The 23,228-nt window shown below is 44.0% G+C and overlaps 1 protein-coding gene across 5 annotated transcripts in view; it reads right to left on the bottom strand.

The window, feature by feature from the left end:
- Window positions 1-23,228, bottom strand: part of LOC132882161 (NACHT, LRR and PYD domains-containing protein 12-like) — a 92,620-nt gene that overhangs the window by 38,919 nt on the left and 30,473 nt on the right. For 4 of the 5 annotated variants that reach the window (XR_009654124.1, XM_060915429.1, XM_060915428.1 and 1 more), the window contains 2 exons: window positions 21,171-21,365; window positions 18,948-19,121 (listed from right to left, as the gene is read on the bottom strand). Coding sequence is in view for 4 of the 5 variants with exons in the window: in XM_060915429.1 (XP_060771412.1) it covers window positions 18,948-19,121; window positions 21,171-21,365 (369 nt within the window). In the remaining variant the exon portion in view is untranslated. Of the gene's footprint in view, window positions 1-13,938; window positions 14,155-18,947; window positions 19,122-21,170; window positions 21,366-23,228 lie in introns of those variants that run through there. The other variant, XM_060915431.1, reaches the window with a different exon arrangement.

Here is a 23,228-nt window from a genome sequence, read left to right as displayed (position 1 = left end):
TGTGTTTATGTCTTTCGAATCTTTTCTGGACACACTCTTGCCACAGCAATACCATCTACAGCCGCCAAGATTTGATAAACATTGGATTTCAGGCAAAAACTGAAATTACGATCGCCTTTTCACGGACTCACAACATCCCACCGGAGATAGCGAGACCGACGGGAGCACCATGGATTGTTGTCGGGAACGGCAGGCGCCGGAGGCGGCGTAGGGAGAGGAAGCAGAAACGTGGATGCCGGGCAGGTCTGCTAGCTCAGCTAAGGAAACAACCACACAGACCTCCGCTACCATCGATCTTCCTCACAAATGCTAGATCCCTAGCAAACAAGATGGATGATCTACAGGCACAGATCACATACAACTGCTTCATCCATGAGTGTTGCCTGCTGATCGTCAGTGAATCCTGGCTACACCCGCTAATCCCCGACGCTACAGTGGAACTAGCAGGCCGCACCATCCACCGCTATGACCGGAACGAAGCCTCCGGTAAGAGCAGAGGAGGGGGACTGTGTGTTTACGTGCTCGAGGACTGGTGCTCAGACAGCAAGGTAATCAACACCCACTGCTCACCGGATCTAGAGGCCATGTCTGTCCAGTGCCGACCTTTCTACCTGCCACGGGAGCTAACGGTAGCCATCGTGACCGCTGTTTACATCCCTCCCGATGCTAACATTAGCACGGCACTCGGCCTTTTGCTACACATCGTAAACAAACATCAGAGGGCTCATCCGGATGGCGTTCACATCATCGCTGGGGACTTTAATAAAGCATGTCTCAAGTCTGTCCTCCCCAAATTCCACCAGCACGTCAAGTGTGCAACTAGGGGAGAAAATACACTTGATCATGTTTATTCAAATATCAAACATGCCTACAGAGCGACCCCCCTCCCCCACATTGGACAATCAGACCACCTCTCTCTGCTCCTCTTCCCAGCCTACGCCCCCCTCAGAAGGCAAACTAAACCAGCCACTCAGACCATCAAAGCCTGGCCTGGAAATGCTCTCCTCCAACTGCAGGACTGCTTTGCCTGCACAGAGTGGAGCATCCTTGAGGATCAGGACCTGGACACATACACCGAGTCTGTCCTCTTCTACATCAAATGCTGCATAGAAAACATCACAGAGGAAAGACGCATCCAGGTCTTCCCAAACAGGAAGCCCTGGATGACAAATGAAGTCCAGACCCTGATCAGAGCCCGAAACTCGGCCTTCAGGATGGGGGACAGAGCTCTTTACAGCACCGCCAGAGCTGATCTGAGGAGGGGCATCAAACAGGCCAAGGACTCCTACAAGAGGAAAATAGAGGGATACCTGGAGGACAACAACCCACGACAGATGTGGAGGGGCATTCAGGCCCTAACCAATTACAAAGGCCAAACCCCTCCCGCCTCCCCCAGCAGCAGCACACTGGCAGAGGAGCTGAACAACTTCTTTGCCCGGTTTGAGACCACCACCACAAACCTCCAATCACTGCCTCCCCCTGATTCCAGCACCCCACCTCTTTCTCTCTTGGAGCACGAGGTGAGGAAAAACCTGAGAGCAGTGAACCCCAGGAAAGCTGCTGGTCCGGATGGTATCCCAGGGGCGGTGATTAAAGCATGTGCAGACCAACTGGCAGGGATCCTCACCAAGATCTTTAACCTCTCCCTGACACATGCCACCGTCCCCACATGTCTGAAGGCTTCCACCATCATCCCCATCCCCAAAAAACCTGCCATAGACAGCCTCAACGATTACAGACCAATAGCCTTGACGTCTGTAATCATGAAGTGTTTAGAGCGATCGGTCTCCCAGCACATCAGAGACTGCCTCCCTCCCTCCTTCGACCCTCACCAGTTTGCATACAGGGCAAATCGGTCTACGGAGGATGCCATCGCCCTGACACTCCATACAGCGCTGAGCCACCTGGAGAACAAGAAGAGCTATGTGAGGATGCTCTTCGTGGACTACAGCTCTGCGTTTAATACTATCATCCCGGACATTCTCTTCAACAAACTCATGCAGTTACAGATCCCTCTCCCCATATGCAACTGGATTAAAAACTTCCTGACGAGTCGCCCACAGACTGTAAGACTCGGTCCCCACCACTCCTCCACACTCACACTCAGTACTGGGTCCCCTCAAGGATGTGTCCTGAGCCCTCTACTCTACGCCCTGTACACCCATGACTGCTCTCCAACCCACCCAACCAACCACATTATAAAATATGCGGATGACACCACCGTGGTTGGACTCATCTGTGGTGAGGACGAGACATCGTACAGGGCTGAGGTAGAGAAACTGTCGCTCTGGTGCTCAGAGAACAACCTGACCCTGAACGTCCAAAAGACAAAAGAACTCATCATGGACTTCAGGAAGAAAAGACAGGACCACGCCCCCCTCCTCATAAATGGAGAACGGGTGGAAACTGTCACCACCTTCAAGTTTCTGGGCACCCACATCTCCGCTGACCACACCTGGACTTTTAACATCAGGGCCCTAGTAAAGAAGGCTCAGCAGCGGCTGCACTTTCTGCGTGTTCTCAGGAAGAACAACCTGGACACTAAGCTGCTGCTGGCCTTCTATCACTCCTCTGTGGAGAGCGTGCTGACGTACTGTCTGGGTGTCTGGTACGCAGGGTCCACAGCTGTGGATAGGAAGGCAGTGCAGAGGGTCATAAACACCGCCCAAAAAATCATCGGCTGCCCTCTGCCCACCCTGGAACACATCTCCACATCCTGCTGCATCAGAAGAACCAAGGCCATCACAGGAGACCCCTCACACCCTGCCCACCCCCTGTTTGATCTGTTGCCCTCGGGGAGACGCTTCAGGTCAATAAAGTCTCACACCAGCAGACTGACAAACAGCTTCTTCCCATGGGCCATCAGGACTGCCAACAACAACGGACACATACACACACACACTCTCACAAACGGACTCACATAACACCTCCACCCCAACAACCAACAAATCTACCTTCACTTCTTGTTTAAGCACTTTATATTTATTGCTTTTTATCTGCAAATTGCACATTTTATGTCTCAATTTTGAGAGACTATAATAAACTCCCTGATGTTTTTATTCCTTGATGTTTTTTATTGTATATTCTGTGTCTCTTATGTGCATTTTATTTTCTGGTGTATGGTGGCTCTGTGGGAGCACCCTCAATTTCGTTGTATCTCCCGGTACAATGACAATAAAGATTATTCTATTCTATTTCAGGATATCATCATCATTAAAGCATCTCACCTTCACCACGTTGACGAACTTCTTGCATACAAGCTATGTCATGTCCCAAACTCTTGCATTGAGCTATGCAGTCTGCCAACTTGCTCTCACATTTGCAGGTTCTCACGTTTATTGTTCCCAGTCGGAAGTTGTGTTTATCCTTCTTAACACTAAGCTTACCCATATCCCAAACACAAATATTTAATACTACTATAAGAAAAAATCCAAGATATCAACAGATGTCTACAAGGACAGAATTCTTTACCTTTTAACAGCACTGTTATCAATTTGCTTTACCTAACTAAAATGGAAGAGGCTACTTCACATCCTAGCGCCAGTGACTCCGTTGGCTCGCCTAGCCGCAAGGCTAGCTACCCAGGGTGCACCTGTCCTAATGACGGAGGTGGAGTCTGACTTGAGTGTGATAGGCGTTTAGACTTAGCAGGGCTTACACACACTGCCTTCTAAGTCTAGCAGAAATTCATCTGAGAATTGCACATCAACACCCCATGCACGCCAGGTAGATGTCTCCTCTTCTTGTACTGGTCTGAAGGGGAGTGACACCTAACAGGTCTTCACAGGATGCTTTCTAGTCCGTGTTGAAAAACCTGACACACTACCAGTTGAGCACTGTCACACACGTCAGTGGACTCATCCACAGCTAAGCCTACACATGGTGCCTTACGTATGGCTTCATCTAGCTGGGTTAGCATGTCCTGAGTCAATCTTTCAGTTTTCTTTGTGGCAGATGATGCGGACATGGGTATTTGCTTTATTTTATCACAAAGCTCTTGCTTTTGTTTTCCCTCAAGTAGTGTTTCAGCTACTGCACTCATGCATTCTTTGACAACCCCTCCATCAGTAAATGGCCTTTTGTGTTGACCCAAAATCCAAGCAACTCTGAGGGAACGCTCATGAGCACGTTGTTGGGCAGTGAATGTGTGGCTCAGGATCCTGGTGGACTGGTCATACTGGACTCTGAGACTACTTATTTTCTGTGATCTCACTTCAGATTTGAGTGGGTATGTTTGTTCAAAGCCTTTGTTTTGTCTCATAATGGCGTTTCACATTGGCACTTTTAATAAAGTGCCACGGTTTCTGAACATATGAGACACACTGGTTTAGACACACACTCTTCAAGCAAGTCCAGTTGCTCTCTTCTACCAACCACAGATTACTATGTACCTCAGGGGTGGGCAATTATTTTTTCCCATGGGGCCACATGAGAAACAGAAAATTTTGTGGAGGGCCGGACCAAAAGGCTGAACTAAATTCTGCATAATATTAATTGTATTTCTTTATATAAAGCAATAAATAACATTGTTTTTACAAGCTGCTAAGACTGGTAAGAGTATGGAAAAAACGAGGTTGCCTTACAAAAAATGTCATTTATACAATCAAATTTCCCAAAACAATGGTTAACAAAATGTGAACGTTTGTACCATTTTTTTTCAGTCATGTTCACCCCAAAACACCAATAAAGACATCACAATATTGTCTTTCTACTCCAAATATCAAGCAAGATACATCATATTATAATAATGATGCCCACATTTGTAGTTTAATCACCTCATTTGGTGCTTTTCGCCGGAGATCGGCTCCGGCACCTGCTGGTGACGTCACACGATGTGATTGGCTGGACCGTTTGAAGGATGACGTACAAGTTTGTGGTTGGTCTGGACAAATTACGGAAGTAGTTATCGCGGGATTAGGTTTCGTGGGATTTCATGTCATTTTCATGTCACGCGCATTGCGTTTTTGTTGAACACAACTTCAAAATAAAAGCAATGTACATTCAGTCCATGCATGAGGTAAAATTAGAAAATACGTTTATTTTGTAATTTCTAATTAACCTTATGCGGGCCGGTCAGAATGAACCAAAGGGCCGGATGCGGCCCGCGGGCCGTAAAATGCCCAGGTCTGATGTACCTGGATGACTGAGTATCTTCACAGATACGTTTCTATGCACTTTGGGATGAGATCCCTTCCACTGGGCGGGAGTATGAGAGGACTTCCAGAAAACTGGCAGACATCTTAGCCAGAGAGGTTCGTTCATTTTTGTCAACCTGGAACGACCATCACTGAACAGAGGTGGGTGTCATCAGCCACCTACAATGCAGCCATCAGCATTCTGATTCGGATTCTATCATGATCCATGAGAGGATAAATACTTGATGCTCCCTATTAGACAGGCAGAACTGAGGATGCCTTTTGGATGAGAGGCGAAACGTCTTCAAGACTTTTCAAGCAAGTCCAGTTGCTCTCTTCTACCAACCACAGATTACTATGTACCTGGATGACTGAGTATCTTCACAGATAAGTTCCAGCCTCCTTACCTCTTGCTATCTCATTTCAAGTTCAAACTCCAGCAATTGTTTGTGTTGCTCAAACGTTAAATCTGTGCTTTCTGCAGATGGACTCACAGGCGCACTCGTAGCAGCCGCCTCTGAACCACCAGAATCAGGTTGCACTACAACATTAAGAACCCCCGCTTCAAGCAACTTCTCTTTTAAAATACGTTTGTTTTCCTTCATCCGCTTATCCCCGACATCTACTTTATAATGCTCTGCTAATTCAATTATTTCCTCACGAGAAAACAGCTCTAACAACGCCATTGACAGAGTACTCAAATTCCTGCACAGATGCTATTATTAACAACAAAAAATATACTAACCTGCCCAACTCGGAGACTGATACAAAATCACGAAACACACACTGAAACTTACGTTATAGGCCTACTAAGCCGACTGCAACTAAAGCTCCGATAGCTCGTCTACAGTCAAATACCACAGTCTTGTCCCTCTAACTACCTAACCAAAAATAACTAAACTTACCCGCTAGCTCTTCAGGTGCTCGGCGGTGGGTACTAACACCATATACTGCAAGCCCGGTTGGCAATCAGCAATTGGCGACCCCCCTGCAGCCTCGGCTGTGCTCCCAAGTAATCACTCAAACCACCGATAACGCCACACTACAAACCACCCCCCAGGACGAACTCCAAAAGGAATTCACCCCTACACCTAACAGGGACCGGACAGTGATTAACAATAACTGCACAACAAGCCCCGGAACCCAGTTACAAACAAATAGGCCTATCACCAAACAACTAACTAGCAATACAAATTCTGCACAATCAAATATTTATTCACCAGATAATATAACAGACTTACTCATACCAAATAACAGTACAGAAAACTTTTACTTACCCTCTCAATGTCCCCACAAACAAACAGCTACACGTATTTTCCTGAACAACGCTACAGCTGACCGGCTACTACGTGCTAACGTCACGCGGCCTAGGCTACTACTCCATTCATAAATTTAGCAGACTGCCACACAAACAAACCAGGTTCTACTCTATGAGCCCCCACTTGTCACGGTTTGGCTCTGAACCATGACAAAAATGGAGACAACACGAGGGGTAACAATAATAAATAATTTATTTACAAAAGGTAGATCTACAAAGTAAAATAACAATAAAGAAAAACAAAAACGCCTCAGCCATCGCTCTGGCCTGCTGCAGCACAAGCCACCCAGACAGCTCTCACAGGCGGAGTGAGCGGGGAAAGAAGAGACCATGACACTCCAGCAAACTGGACGATAAAGGTACACCAGGCCCAGGTGTAACAATCAGTCTAAATGCCTGTAACACACACAAGACAAAGGACAGGGACCCCTAGTGCCCCGGTGGAGCCCTGCAGTCTAATAGGGCAATGGCACAGACACCCATGACAGAGGGGCCGTGACAAACTTGCATGTAATTAGTCTGTGTGTTTCCTCATCCGCTAAACCACTACCGTAAAGACTACAAAAGCTGTGCCAGGATAAAATAGAAGCGACCCGTCAGGTTTTAAATCATAACCTTCTGTTTTGGTTGTAGGTTCGGGTCCGTATGGGACAGCTTCTGGGTTTGGACCCGTATGGGACAGCTTCTGGGTTCGGACCCAGACCGCCTGTTAGTGACCTCTGCTCTATAGGATAGGATTCTGCCTTCAACAGCCAATGTGGAATGTTCTTTTGAAAGCCAAATCAGTAGAAAAAAAAAAAGTTCAACAACTTAAAATCCGGCATGCTGACAGTTTTAACCTTAAATCCAACATGCTGACAACTTTAACTTTTCTGTCTTGACCCACGGATGATCGACTTGCCAATTCAGATGGTGGAGTACATCTCCCAGAGTGCGCTCTGCAAAGTGGAGGTCAAGGGAGGTTACAGTATGCCAACCACAATCCACAAATTACTGCAGTGCTACTGATAGTGTCTGTTTGCATTAAATGAGAACATTTCAAGAACTTAATTTCAAAAATGTGGTTTAGATGCGACATCCAGACATATTGGGGTCATCATTTTAACTTGTGTATCTCAATGAACAGATGAAAGACTTCATGTGCATCAAGGGCACAACAATGCAGTTGGGCTTTCAGTGAAATGCCCAAACCAGAGCGGGCCACCAGATATAGGATTCACATTCATACACTCACAAATGACACACAGATATATTAGTAGCATAACTGAAATGTTTTCCATTTCTTTTTCTTGTTTTAGACCTCTCCAGATCTCGAGCTGATCGCCCAGCCCAGCCACAGCCTACAGTATTTCCAAGGACAGCCATGGGGGGGACAAACAAAGAAATTTTAAAGTGCATATCATGGGTAAATTTAGGAGCAAGATCAATGTAATTCTATTTTATATTAAACTGTGGTCAAATATCTGTCACATTTTGTGCAATTTTTTTTACCTTGCGCAATACCAGAAAAATTCAGTTGAAATCAAGCCATTTGAGGCGAATTTGTCCACCTCTGAAAAAACTTGCCATTTGGATTTCCTGGCAAACATTGATTTGTGTGACGTTGCGTGTGGGACGCCTCCTTCTGAATCCCACATCAGCATTGGTTTGTTTATGAGAAAACGACCTGGTGGTTTTCTGCAAATTTCTTCGTTATCACGTGATTGTTAAAATGGTTAACAGATATATCGTAGGAGGGTGTAGCAACACCAATCATGATGGGATTAGTACTCATAATTTTCCAAAAGACCGGACAACGAGAGAGAAATGGGAGCGCTTCGTGCGAGGCACCCGGAAAAAGCTGAGGACCAAGCAGACCCGAGAAAAAGACCAAGAAAATCGGCAATTCACAAGTCGACAGGGTAAGAAATAAGAGAGACTATACTCTAAATTAGGTGTTCCTGTGTTTGTGTGGTACACGGATAATGTTATTTATTGACACACAAAAGTAAACATGAAAGCGCTGGGCGATAATACACTTACTTAGATTAGACAGAACTTTATTGATCCCTTTGGGAGGGTTCCCTCAGGGAAATTAAAAAGATACCGTCCACAGCCTGGTAAAAAGCAGCCAAAGTAGAGTCCAAAGTAGCATGGTTAAAGTCCCCAGAAATAATAAATGCCTGAGGGTGCTGTGTCTGCAGCCTTGCTGCGACAGAGTGAATCCTCTCACATGCAGCGGCTGCGTCTGCCCTCGGAGGGATGGAAACACAGATGGTGATCACGTGACTGAACTCCCTCGGCAGATAATATGGCCGCAGGCTAACGGCTAGCAGCTCCAAGTCTGGGCAACATAAGACTGTCTTTACGGAGAAATGTCCCGGGTTACACCAGCGGTTGTTCACGTAAATGATGAGTCCCCCACCTGTGCCTTTCCCGCATGCTTTAGGTGGGGTTTACATTAGACCATATCAGCAGATCATCAGATTAACGTTTTTAAAACGATTAGTGTGCACACAGCAACACCAATACACGATTTGCGTGCACACAGCAACACCAATACACGGATACGCTCGGCTCCGCAGGCATCCTGCGCTCCAAATCACTCCGCCCTGAACAGCGACTGCCCTCTGGAGGGTGCGCACTCCGGCCCTGCGCAGCTCACAGAGCGCGCGAGTGGAGTGCACAAGCAGTGATTTGGGACTGAGCCGCTGTGTGTGTGATCTCAGTGCATATCACTTACCACTTGCAAGTGGAAGGATGGCAAGCCTAAAGACAATCATAACTACACAATGGGCAGTATTTGCATCAGTATTTGCAGTATTTTCATACTTTTATACTCTTTAATGAAAGGTGATACAAGGCGGAAGTCCGCGCCGTTTTTCAGCAGTTGCGTCACATGACCGACGCCAGCGAATCAGGAAGGTGGATGTCACAGTGATGTTGTCCAATGACGACGCCAGCTAGAGCTCAGCACAGCGTATCCGCGTATTCTCAATGTTTACACAGCACCGGACCACACACGATCTGGATTGAATACGTGGACCCTGGCGGATTCCCGTTTCCCGGCGTTTCCAGGCGGTTTAATGTAAACAGACAGTGCATCCGCGAAGAAAACGAGACAGAGACGGTCTAATGTAAACTTGGCCTTATTAGTGTCCCTGTCAGCTCTCACAGCAGTTTGGGTTTGCAGAAAGATTATGTACTTAACACTCTCACAAAGTGAAGTTGTCCAAATGCGTCAAATATAGCATAATTTCAGATAATAATCATAAGCAGTTTTGGCAGTGTGATGTCACTGGGATCCATTTAACAAAAGAAGGCTCCAGATTATTCTTTTGTTAAAGGCTCACAGTGACATCACACTGCCAGACATGCTGATCATTATTATTCGAAATTATGCTACATTTACGAGACGAGACGAATGTGTTTATAAGTACATAACCTTTCTGCAAACTTAAATGTATGAATTAAGTTTTCTTTTCCTTTAAATATGTTTTAATCTTAATCTATCCCATTTAATAAAGTGCCAAAATTTAAACTTTATAATATGCAGTTGCCTTACTTTTCTTTTCAGTGTATAGCCCCGGTGCTACACCGGAGTAAAAGTTGCCGTGTGAACACCCCTTTAGTTATACATATATTACGGTAATTGCATCAGAAACATCCTAAATCATTACAGTTATAGTAATACAGCAACTTATTTTACGGTGGCAGTTCTGAGGTTCAGATCCCTTTGTGATCAACAGGAGGTCATGATGATCGATTCTCTTCATTGGATTGCATAAGATGGAGCAAACCACTGTTCATATTTTCAGGCACATTTTTGTTACAACGCTACTTGATCAGAGATAATTAAGGGATCCCCGTAGATTTTCAATCTATCACATACCTCAGTAATCTATAACAAAACAGTTTAACTTGCATGTTGAACTTTAAGGTGAAATTTCAAATGTGTTCACATTAATACTATTTAGGTCAGAAATCAGTGAAACACTGGTAAAATCTATCCTATAATCATGGATCTAAAACCTCTCAGAGACCCTGAAAATGCACCTGAGAGCATCGATTTTCAAATTCCCGGGGGGGGGGGATGCCCCCCTCTCTCCTAGTTTCACTTCGCGCCTTTGGTGCTCAATTGTCTGTGTATCATCAGGCCAGAATTTAGGGCTGTAATTTGTTTCTGGGGAAAACACTGTAGGAGTTGGGGAGAATGTACTGAAGGCATTACTTGTACGGGGTCCCGAAGACACCAAAGCGGGCATAACGTTAGTGTTTGCATTTGCAGTAGATACCGGTGCCGCAAATATCCGAATGGGGACAGTTGTTGTCTGACTGTCAGCATAGCACTTGTGCTTCTCCCCTTTCATATGTGCGTCAAGGGCTTTACAGCCCATTGTCCCCAATTTAATGCTTTTTTAAAAATTTAAAATTTAACAAAGTCTGCACTGCGCTTCGTACTCCGTCCTTTTTTGTAACCAGCCGCTATTGTAACCCTCCCAGAGGGTCAGGCTGGGTTCCCACACCTTCACCGCTCTCAGCCTGAACACCAGCTCGCCACAGGGTTGTGTACTTAAGCCCACTCCTTTACACCCTCTACACGTATGACTGTGTCTCCACCCACCTCAGCAACAAGATTGTAAAATTCGCAGATGACACGACCGTGGTCGGACTCATCTCGGGCGAGGAGGATGAGCTAGCATACAGGGACGAGGTGGAGCGGCTGTCAGAGTGGTGCAAAGTCCACAATCTGCTCCTCAATACCACCAAAACAAAGGAGCTGGTTATTGACTTTAGGAAAAACAAAGCTGACATCCAGCCACTCATCATCAACGGGGCCTGTGTGGAGAGGGTCCCGGTGTTCAGGTTTCTCGGCATTGAGCTGGAGAACTACCTAACCTGGAGTGCCAACACCAAGGAGCTGCTGAAGAAGGCGCAGCAGAGACTGTACTTTCTGAGAATCCTCAGAAAGAACGGTCTCCCCCAAAATCTGCTCTGGGCCTTCTATCACTGCTCCACAGAGAGTGTGCTCACGTGCGGACTGTGTTTTTGGTACGGCAGCTGCACATCCTCAGAGAAGGCGGTGCTTGACAGGGTCGTTAGGGCAGCAGAGAAAACAATAGGCTGCCCCCTCCCCACCCTGGAACAGATTTACACCTACAGATGCCGCAGGAAAGCAATGAACATTTCAAAAGACTCTTCACACCCCGGTCATTCAGTGCGTTTACATGCATATCCAAATCGAGCTACTGTCAGTAATCGAGCTAAGGGTCCCAGCAGGGGTGCCAGAGAAATCCAATCCTACATGCACACAAGGAAATCGAGCTATTGTGTGAGGTACATTGTGCACCCGAGCCACAGGTGGCGCTACACGCCCCATCGTGTTGGTACACTTCCGGTTGTCGTCATGAAGAAGAGCTATTCAAGAGTGTAAACAAAGTTATGCATTTTAATTAGGGATGTTAACCGATGACCGTTTGACCGGTGGTTGACCGAATCAACGTCAACTGGTTAAATTTTTTTTGGTTGTCGGTTAAAAAAAAAAAAAAAATCGTTTTGAAGCTGGCGATTTTGGAGCGGAGAACCTGGAATTCTGTGTTGCAAACGCTTGGGGCATGCCATGTGGTGTAAGGACGACAGCTGACAAATCAGAAACACCCATTCAGTCATGTCCCGCCCTCCCGCCCCAGTTAAAGACAGCTGACAAATCAGAAACACCCATTCAGTCATGTCCCACCCCAGTTGAACACAGCTGCCACTCGGCGAAAGAAAAAAGTCTAGACTCAGGCTTTTTAGCTTACAAATTACTATTTTTTTTTTAAATTATTAGAAGGCACATCAAGTTTAGTCCTGCCTTGGCCAGTGCATTCTGAAAGTATGTTTCGGTCTGGCGCAGATGCCGACTTTTTCATGGCTGAATCGTGCAGATCCGATTGCCGACCGAGGCTGTTGTGTTTCCCGCTTGTGGTCTCGTCACTCCCAGAAGGGGCAGTGCTGAAGCAAGTAGCTCGACTACGAAGCTCGATAGGGTTTACATGCACTAAATAGCTCGGCTACAATCGCATAATCTAGGTCGCGTAGCTCGATTACGAGAAATCCAGTTCGGTTCGATTTCAGCCAAGCTAAGGTGTTTCCATGGCATTTAAAACTTCGATTTCAGTCGAGCTACGGCAGAAATTCGATTTTCTCTATGTGCATGTAAACGCACTGATGGTCTCTTCCAGCTTTTGCCATCAGGCAAGAGATACAGAGCAATGAAAAACAGGACAAACTGCCTAAAAAACAGTTTTTATCCCAAAGCAATCATGGCTTTAAACTCAAATGTACAATAGAACTATTCTTGGCCAATGTGCAATTTGTGCAAAATATATATGGCATGTGTGTATATATTTTCTTATCATCAGTGTAATCTGTGTACATACAGAACCAAAACAATTCTGTTTATACTATTTTCAGTGCAATCCGTGTACATATAGAACCATACAATAGATTTCTGTTTATATTCTGTTTATACCATTTTACCAGTGCAACTCTGTATACTTTACTATTTATTTTTATACTTTATTTGTTCTCCCTTTTTTTTTTCTTCCCCCCTCTTTTTTCTTTCTATAACTCATAATGAGTCAACAGCACCTTCAATTTCATTGTACCTTTGGAAAAGTGATGATGACAATAAAGACTTAATCTCATCTCTTATACTTTTCATCCTCGAGCCAGTTATCGTTAAACCTGCATTTGCCCATCTTGCGGCGACTCGTGTCTGAAATAGCCACTCAAACACTTCTTCGTCTATTTCTACGATGTGCATACAGGCCTACAGGGAAAACACTGCCCCCTAAATAGTGTGTGATGCCTGTGCTATAGGCACACACTACTTTAACTGTCTGGTTAGACAGGGACATGCGCTGGTGAAATAGCATCAAAAATAGTCTCTCCGGACATTGATAACTTTCTTTCATTCCACCCAGATGAAATTTAATGCCACTCTTTGAAAATTACCGAAATTTAATACATTTTAAGACCTTAAAACCGTATATTTTATTTAAGACTTTTGAATACTTTTTAAGGATCTGTGGAGACCCTGAGCTTATGAAATATTTCTCCTACAGTAGCCAGTACTCTTCTAAATGAAGAAATATAAATACATAATAGTAATTAGAAAAAATATGATTTATGTAACAATAGATAGATGAGCATTGATACATGAATCCATGGGTTTAGAAGCTCAGGCGACAATTCCATATTTCAGTGCAAAATCGCGAGCTTAAACTTGGTCTACACGGACTGTGCACTGAACCCATGCGAGCTCTCTCAGCCTGCTGGCGGATCCGCACGTGACGTCACGAATCTGGCTCCAGACTCCCTTGGGATTTTTCCAGACACGTTTTATTTTATTTTTTTCTGCTGTAGACAGATGGCCTTGTGCAAAATTACCCTTCTGGATGGGTGTGTAAAAGGGACATACTTTCATTAATTTAAAAACAAAACAAAAAAACAAACAAACAAAAAACACTAAATTGGTCCAGGATATGCACTTTAAGGCCTCGTGGTATTCCCATCACACATGGATTGAATATTCTCAGTGCCAGGATTGTGTTTATTGTGATGCCTGCAGGCACTTTGGCCTTCCAAACACCGAATCAGTTTTCACTTCTGATAGGGGTGATAAAAACTGGAAATTGGCAACGTTCAAAGATGGAGGCTTTGCATCCCATGCCAAGTCTGAAGCACACACACACACACACACACACACACACACACACGTTATGTTAGCCTGGAAAAATTGAGATGGAGGCCCACACACAAAACAAGACATATTTGATGACTAAATTGTCACAAGAGCAAACACAACAGATACAGGAAAACTGATTCTATTAAAAGTGTGGCTGAAGTTTTACTGTTAACTGCAACACCAAACACAGCACAAAGGGGTCACAGAGACAGACAGTGGATTCCGGCAACAAGGGAAACTTCCTCACTATATTAAGGCTCGGTCCCACTGGCCGATGGACACAAAACGTATGCAAAAAGGACACAGCGGACGAGCAAAATTTCAGGGGTGGCTCTATCCGTTTTCATCCACTCCAGAAATGGAAAAAAATGGCGAAAATTTGCGAAAACAGAACGGAAAAGAACGGACGTGGGTAGTATATAGCGGGGATGTTAAACGCATGTTCATAGGAAGCCTAGCGGATGAAAGCGGATGGAAGTGGATGACAGCTCCGAAGGGGTTACCGGTGATAACTGAGAAGCGGACGCATAGCAGAAAGAGCGGATGCATAGCGGATGAAGAGGATGCATCACGTACGCCTAACGGAAACAAAGGGGATGTTGCGCGGATGTATATCGGATGCAGACCGTTCACTGCGCATGCGGGGGGGTATGAATTGCGTCTGCTCCGCGGATATAAAGGGATGCAGCACGCACGCCGTCAGCATAAAGCGGAAAGACGTGCTGGCGGCTACATCGATACATCTCTACTACTAGATGATTTTCTCCCCCTTTTTATACAAAATATCGATTGTCCGCTAGGTGTCCTTCTACATACTCTAGACATACTCCAGACATCCTAAATATACGAGATACATCCCAGATATAAATGCTTTGTCCGTTTTGAATACTTTATATACGAGATGCATACGCTTACATCCTTTCTATTTCCGTGCTACTAACGATGAATAGACGTTTCATGTACCTTATCTTTCCTCCCTCTTTCCGTTTTCAGCTGCAGCGGATGTGAGTTGCGAGGATGCCCAGAGGATGCAGAGAGGATACAGCAAACTTTTAACGGATGATAACGGACATAGAACGTTTGTTGCTCGTATATGTCGCGGATTTACATCGTACACGGCGGAAAGTTCATCCGTTCTAAAAGTTTTGTGCAGCTCAAAACTTTTTGCGCGGATGAAATCACAGTGGACGGATGCTCGATGGATAGAGCGTATGAAGCACGTATGCAATGAGTACACAACGGATGCGTAGCGTTTTCCAACGGATGGCAAAGATTTTTTTACGTTTTACATCCTCTTTGCATCCGTAAGTGCAGTGGGACCGGGCCTTTAGAGGTTCTTAGTAACCACAACACAGTTGTGAAAAAGAAACTGAAAGCTGTTAATGCTAAATATACAAGCCACCAAATCCAAAGTGAAATGTAGGACACATTTGCAGAAATGGTGCGCTCCACCATCATCAGTGAGGTCAAGGAAAGTCAAGTCTTTGCTCTGATGGCAGATGAAACCAAAGATGTAAAAAAGAACAAAATTTCTCTTCTTAGGTATTACTACAGGGGAGCTGTAAAAGAGACCTTTTTGCACTTTGAAGCTGCAGAGCATCTTAATGCTTCAGGGTTGGCAAACAAAACAATACACATCCTTGAAAAATACGGGCTGGAATATAGGGACAATTTGATCGGACAAGCTTACGATGGAGCATCTGTCACGAGCGGCAAGAACTCTGGAGTTCAGGCTCGTGTTAAGGAAGTGGCAAAGCAGGTCTTATGTACATTGTAACGCCCACTGCCTTAATCTAGTTCTTGTGGACACAGTTAAAGCTATCCCAGAAGGAGAGTGCTTCTCTTCTATTGTGCAAAGACTGTACACATTCACGTCTGGGTCCTATGTTCACACCAAATGGCTCAATACGCAGAAAGAAACATACAATGGGGCGCCAAGGGAGCTACAAAAGTTAAGTGACACGGTGGGCCTGTCAACATAAGTCTTGTCAAACAATTCTTGATAGATAGACTGCCTGCAATTATCAGCGTTTTAGAAGAAACAGTGGAAGAAAAGAATGGTGACGGGTCAGCTGATGCAAGAGGCCTGCTTGCCCAAATGGGCCTCCAGTTTGTACGGCTTCTAGTTGTAATGACTGAGCTTTTTGGGGAGGCAAGATGCCTCTCGGATGCCTTGCAGTCTCCTAATCTGGATTTAGGTTTAGCTGTTGATTTCGTTCAAGCTCTTGTACAGACTCTTCAAGGCTAAAACATACTTTAAAGAGCTGTGGAAAGAAGTTCTCCATACAGCTAAACAGTGCAACATCGAGACTGATCCTGCACCCAAAAGAGAGAAAATACTGAGCAAAAGGCTTGATGGACATGCGGTCATGAGTCACCTAGGTGGGCGTCCTGAGCAAAAGGACAGTTTTCGCACAGGGTTATTTTACCCAGTCCTTGACCATATGCTCAGTCAGATCAACACACTGTTTTCTCAACCCAACTGTCAAGTGATGAGGGGCGTTCCGGCACCGAATCCCACAAACGCTACATTCTGTGATGAAGCAGCTCTGCTACCCATTGCATCCATCTATGGAAGCAATATTGAAGACAGGAGACACAAATTACATCAGCTAAAAAGTATCCTGGAGAGGAAAAGCCACGCAGGCCAAGAAAAACCATCTAGAATAGTTGAACTGACCAAATTCATTGAGCCCCACCATGATGTGTTTCATGAGGTCTTTAGATTGTGCAAAATAGCAGTCACCATACCTGTGAGTGCAGCTGCCTGTGAAAGGAGCTTTTCAGTGCTGAAGCTGATTAAAACTGACTGAAGATCAACTATGGATGATGAAAGACTGAGTCCGAACGAGCCAAGTCCCCTAATATGGAGGAATTTGTAAATAGGTTTGCTTTAAGTCACAGCAACCGGAGGATACGACTTTTGTCAGTTTGTTTGACACGAGTGTCTTCTGTAAAACTCAGTTTGGCTTCAGCAACACAAGAATACAAGTTTGTTTGACAGGAGTGTGTTCTGGAATATTGCGATTTGTAAATATCATTTGTAAATCAGTTTGCTTCGAATCACACCAACACAAGAATTAAACTTTTGCAGAAGTGCCTTCTGTTATATATCTATAAGTACCTTATTATATATATCAGTAAATTTTTTAATCGTGTGAGCTTCATCACCAATTAAAAAGGCACAATTTCCACAACTGTTTAAGGTTTTTTTTTTTTAATCAGCTTAGTAATACATTAAAAATCTTATTATGCAGGTCTTCATGATGTAATTCTACATGGCAGTCACTGCCTGCCCAGATTAATGAGGGAGTGACCAAGAAACACCACGAGACCTCCAGCGACTTGCCACACAGAAAAACAACAACAAGAAGAGATCAGTTTATGTGCCACCCCTGTGTGAACAACGATCACAGTCTGGCCACCCCTAGAAAAACTGTCTGGCTCCGCCACTGACGAGTGGGGAGTTAAACTCTCACGGGTACCAGAGGACCCGCCCCCCACTGTAACCCTAACTGTATAGGCGAGAGGCCGAGGGCTATAGAAGCGGAGATCGGCACCGCCCAATGCACCTTAAGGGCCTGGTTAGTACTGGGACAGGAGACTGCCTGGGAAGACCAGGTCCTGACACGGGAAGGACTCAGACTTTGATTCTAATTAACAGTGTCATTAATAATGATAATAATGAGTGTTATATTTATTTCTCTCATCTGTTGTGTGGGATATTAAACCATCAGCAGCTGAAGCTGAACAGAGAACAGCAGAGCGACCATGAACTTTAATCCGAGAGAGAGAGAGAGAGAGAGAGAGAGAGAGAGAGAGACTGAATCTCAGATGGGTCTCTACTAGACTTATAGTGCACTACACAGGGACAATAAACTCGTTTCTCCAGCGTCTACATCGTGCATTTATACAGCACTATAGATTTATATTATTGTCGAATCAAGGAACTAAAAGTCTGAATCACGGTGAAAAACAAGCACCATCATGAATTCAAACAAAGATTGGCTAATGCCAAACTTAAAGCGTTCATTTTGAGGAGAATAAACATTCCTGTCTTTTCTAAACCACATTACTGATAATTTATTACCAATTAAAAAATTCCTGAATTATAAAACTGACAGTGTAAAATATTTACATCTCGGGTTCATCAGGTTCGACAGATTTAGGGAGTCAAATTTACAGTAAATAGAAAATGTACATCAGAGTGACATGAAGACAGAGAGCCAGATGTGCTGAGCTTTTTCACTTATCATGAAATTAGTAATAATTTATATCTGCTTGTGGCTATATTTATTACTGTATTAGATTATTTGAATTATTCAAAAATCAGCAGAAAGACGGTTACTATGGTCGGCTCCATTTAAATTTTTTTTTTTATTTAAAAGCCTATTTTTCCTTCAATTCTATGGCATTAACGTCTCATTTTAGTTTTCAAATTTTATATTCCCGAGATCATTTCCACCATGTCACTGCTGCTCACACAGAGGGCAGTTAGTTTGTGTCTCAGGTGCAGTTTGTGGGATTCGTTACAGTGTTGTAGTAAATTTCACAGTGAGTTCAGACACATCGCAGGCGGATCAAGTCCCGTTTTGTGCTGCAGCTTCTCACATACGTCCATCTGACCCAAAGACTCTGTGACAAATCATCAGTGTGCAGTGAACAGAAACAATCTTCCTCCTCAGGACACTGATGATGAAGCTAAAACCTCTGCTTCAGTCTCACTATTAGAGAATGTGTCTTACTGAGGAGCAGGTCATGTGACTCTCAGAGATGATCTTACCTCAGTATCTCCAGTTTACAGTGAGGATTCTCCAGTCCAGCAGAGAGACGCTTCACTCCTGAGTCTCCCAGATTATTATCGGACAGATCCAGTTCTCTCAGGTGTGAGGGGTTTGATCTCAGAGCTGAACTCAGAGCAGCACAGCCTTTATCTGAGACCCCACAACCACCCAACCTGCAGAGACACAATGACACACACTTCATCAACAGATTTAATACTGACTTTAAAGATGATGTGTCTGATGATGGACTGTCTCCCTTCTCTTGTCCAAATCACAAGATATTATTAACTCTGACTAATTATTAAGGCTATTTTTGATTATTCTTGACATCGAGTCTACAAGAGGTGTAAAGGTTTTACTGGTTTAAGGAAAAAAAGAAAAAAGAAACCTGACTCATCTGTGTTTAACAGGGTTTTCATTAGTCACCGATTGCCGATTGAAATCATCAGTTGTAATGACGTCTGAATCGGTTGTTTTTCGGCCAAATGCAATTTTCCCATAATTGTCCAAGCTTTCTCGTTGGACTTACTTGATAAGGAATGTCGTTACTTGTGCGCCATTTGGTTGCTGAGGCTGTGTACATGTGACTAGATAAAAGGTGGGAACCGATTGGCTAATCCTTCTTATATCGTCCAATCATTTAGCGCGTATTAAATTATAGCATGTCATGTGGTTCCCACATGGTAAGATGGCGACCCTATCCTGTATGGTATAGCATGATGGCGACTGCGAAAAAATGAAAGCAAACGCTGTTTGATTTCAGCTTTGCAGAAAGAAAAAACAAACAAACAAACAAACAAACAAACAAACTGGTAAGTCTTGCAGAAAACGCCCAGCAGTGTTCTCCACAGGCGCTTTTAAAGTGGCGCACCGCCATGTTATAATTCTGGCCCGCCACCCTTCCCTTGGCCAAAAAAACCCCCGTAACTTCATCAGTATTCACCAAATAAATCGTAAAGTATTCGCTTTATTATAAATTTGAAACTATTTAACACGCAGAAGACCATTAAACGAATGCATACGGGGTGACCTGACGTGGCCAAAATAACGAGCCAGTAACTAAATAACTCTGCGGATGTTTGCAGCGTTATTGTGCAATGGGTACGCTTATCTATCGTCTTTTCTGACTATACACCGTTACAGTAAATCATAGAACAGCACACACACACACACACACACACACACTAGTTAAGTTCAGGTCTTTTATTTGACGTATCTGTGATTGTGTAGGCGAGAGCTGCATTTTCCCGTTGCTTCAGTGTTTGTTTACTGCAGGACTTCTGGGCTCCTGGGTCAAAGGACCCGAACTACGGAGGCCGGGTGGCTTTGTAGTGCCAGTCTCGGGCACGCGCACCAGCTCGTGCATGGATTGGAGTGTTTCACCCAATTAATATTATGTGTATTGTAAAAAATATATGCATTTATTGTAATTGGGTATTTTGTTTATGCATGGAAGTTCATTTATTTTTCTCACACAGAAAAACATATAATTAATTCAGGGATGCGCAACAGGCACATCAGTCTCAACTGAAATGGCAAATGAGTCTCACATTGACAAAGATGATATGTACAGTAAGAATGCATTAATTTTTTGTAAAATGATTAACAATGATTTAGCATTTCCTATCCATTTATTGGCCAGTTTCACTGTCAAAAAAGCCCAAAGTCCATCAGCTTCAGGGGGATTTTGTCCCCCTGGCCCCCCACTGGGGCCCCGCCCCCTCCTTTTATTTTTGAAAAGTAGAGAACCCTGCCCAGTTAACATTTTAAAAAAAGTTATTGCTATTTTGCATGTTTGTCGTTATACATTCGATTTCTTTATTCTGCAAGCGTTCGTGTTGTTTTGATTTCCCAAATCTTGATTGGGTTTTGTGGCATACGAACTGTAATCGCCATGAGACCCAGGAATGACTTGAATTTCTATTTCAGATGGACCATGGAGAGCTAACGACTGGCTGTTAGAAATTGCAAAATTCGTTTTCGGCTCTGGGCTCCTCCCCCCTGGTCCTCCCACCAGGGCAACATTCCATCTGTTTTCCATACTAATGAAAACCCTGGTTTAACTGTATTTTTATCCCCACGTATCAAATTCTCAGTGTGTTTAATTAGTGCTTTAATGCAGAAGTGATGAGTTTAATGAGGAATATATTTGTTCTGCATGTTGTACTGTTACAGTCAAATTCAACTGAAAATCAATAATGTACACAAAGAGATGATCTTACTTCAGGGTCTCCACTTTACAGTGAGGATTCTCCAGTACAGCGCAGAGACGCTTCACTCCTGAGTCTTCTAGTTTATTCCAAGTCAGATCCAGTGTCCTCACAGTCAGATGCAGTTCTCTCAGATTGGAGGTTTCTGAGTTGAGCGCTGAGACCAGAGCTTTAAAGCTGCTCCCTTCAATTCTATCACAACTGATACTGAAGGAAATAAAATAAAACATAATAAACTCACCCAAATGATCAAAGTCAGGTTGAGATGAAGCAGGCAGAGTTAGAGGCAGAGTCATATTTATCTGAACAGCTCAGACATTGGATTTGTTCTCTAATTCGTGAGCGACTGAAATGATCACCAGCCCCCTACTGAAGGGGTTTTATGGAGCGACTCATGATGAGCTCATTGGATAGCAGTGTGTGTGTGTGTGTGTGTGTTGCCAGGTGCTCCTTATTTGTTCCTGGTGCCAGTGATTTACAGACTGGACATGTTCTTCCCCTTACACTCTGTGTGTTGTGTCTCCCTGTCTGACTTTCCCTGTGTGTGGGGGGTAAAGACCTCTCCCAGAAAAGGACACTGAAGTTTGAGACAGAGCTTTTTGTTTCAGAGACAAATAAAACGCACCAAAGAGTGACAGCATGAAAAAGAATAAAAGCTGTGAGAAGGTCAACACAACAAAAAAGTTACAATTTATAAAAGCTGTCAGGATATTACAACAACAACAGAATAATTAGCACGGAATAAATTTATGTTAGGCCAAGCAAAAAATAAAAAATAATAAATTGTGTTTTCTGTCACAGGAGCGGCACGGTGGTGTAGTGGTGAGCACCGTCACCTGTGGATTAAAGCAAAAAAAAAAAAAAATCATCTGACTGAAGAAAAAAAAAAAGCTCCATGTCGTTGGCCCCTACCACGTCAGCGATGTGTCAAATTTTAAACGCCGTGTTGTCCATTATCCCCTAGGCCCCTACTTATAGTACATTTACATAATTTTAACAATGACTAAAGCTAAGGCAAGACTTTACCATTGTCATTACTGGCTATAAATGATGAAACATCAAGTTTTCAGCGCAAAGTACAAATTTATTTCAAAAATATTTTAGCAATGCACAACAGTGGTTAAGAGAAAAGTGCAAGTGCAGTCGAACTTGAACCATGCTTTCAAAAGAGTGGTACAGAAAGAAAAATAAGAAAATCTGTTGACATAAAACCAGGAAACAAGAAAAGTAAAGTGAAAGTTCACCTTTTCTGCTTCTTAGCAGTGAAAGGCATCTAGTTTTTCGCCATTGCATCCATAGACTTTTTTTTTTATGGCAAACTACACAAAAGCACACACCTTCCATTTTCATCTTTTTGCACCATGAACTAAATGGCTTGCCATTATCGCCCATTTCATTTAGCCAAGCCCATCTCCACTTATTCTTTACCGTTTTGCGATGTCTGACACATCTGTGCCTTCATTTAAAAGAAGCGCGTCCATGCTGGCAAAACCGAAAGTAATTTGACGCGCTCTAGTGATGGAAATCGAAGGGCCTATGTCAGGTGGCCTTATACGCAGTACTCGAGTTGAGGGGGGGATGTGGGGGGAGGCATCCCCCTTCTGAAATAAAAATCTCAAATCATCCCCCTTATAAAACGGCCATTCCCCTATCACATCCCTTGTGCCATTTTACCAATTATTGTGGAAATTAGCCTACTATTATTTTAACAAATATTACTACCATTTCAACATTAGAGGCTTTGCGCAGTGATAGCCTACATCAGGGATGTGATTTGGGGCTGGTGAAATTATCTGAAAATTTTAGCCGGGGGTCTGGGGGCCGCAGGCCCCCAGCTGGTCCAGGGCAACGGCCTGGTGGGGGGACAAAGGGGGAAGCCCCCCGAAGCTCCTGGGTTCTGGGGTTTTCTGACTTAAAAATTGTACTAAAATGGCAAGCAAAACACACAAGAAAAAACTTGTCATGATTAACAAATTCAAGCCAATTTAATGGTCAACATGCAACTCTGACACACACACTCTCGCTCGCTCGCTCACACACACACACCCCCAAAGAACCAGTGCGAGCAGG

This window comes from Neoarius graeffei, chromosome 2 (genome assembly GCF_027579695.1).
Source record: "Neoarius graeffei isolate fNeoGra1 chromosome 2, fNeoGra1.pri, whole genome shotgun sequence".
Lineage (NCBI taxonomy): Eukaryota > Metazoa > Chordata > Actinopteri > Siluriformes > Ariidae > Neoarius > Neoarius graeffei.
Note: the sequence above shows the minus strand (reverse complement) of the source record. Positions and strands in the feature narration are given on the sequence as shown.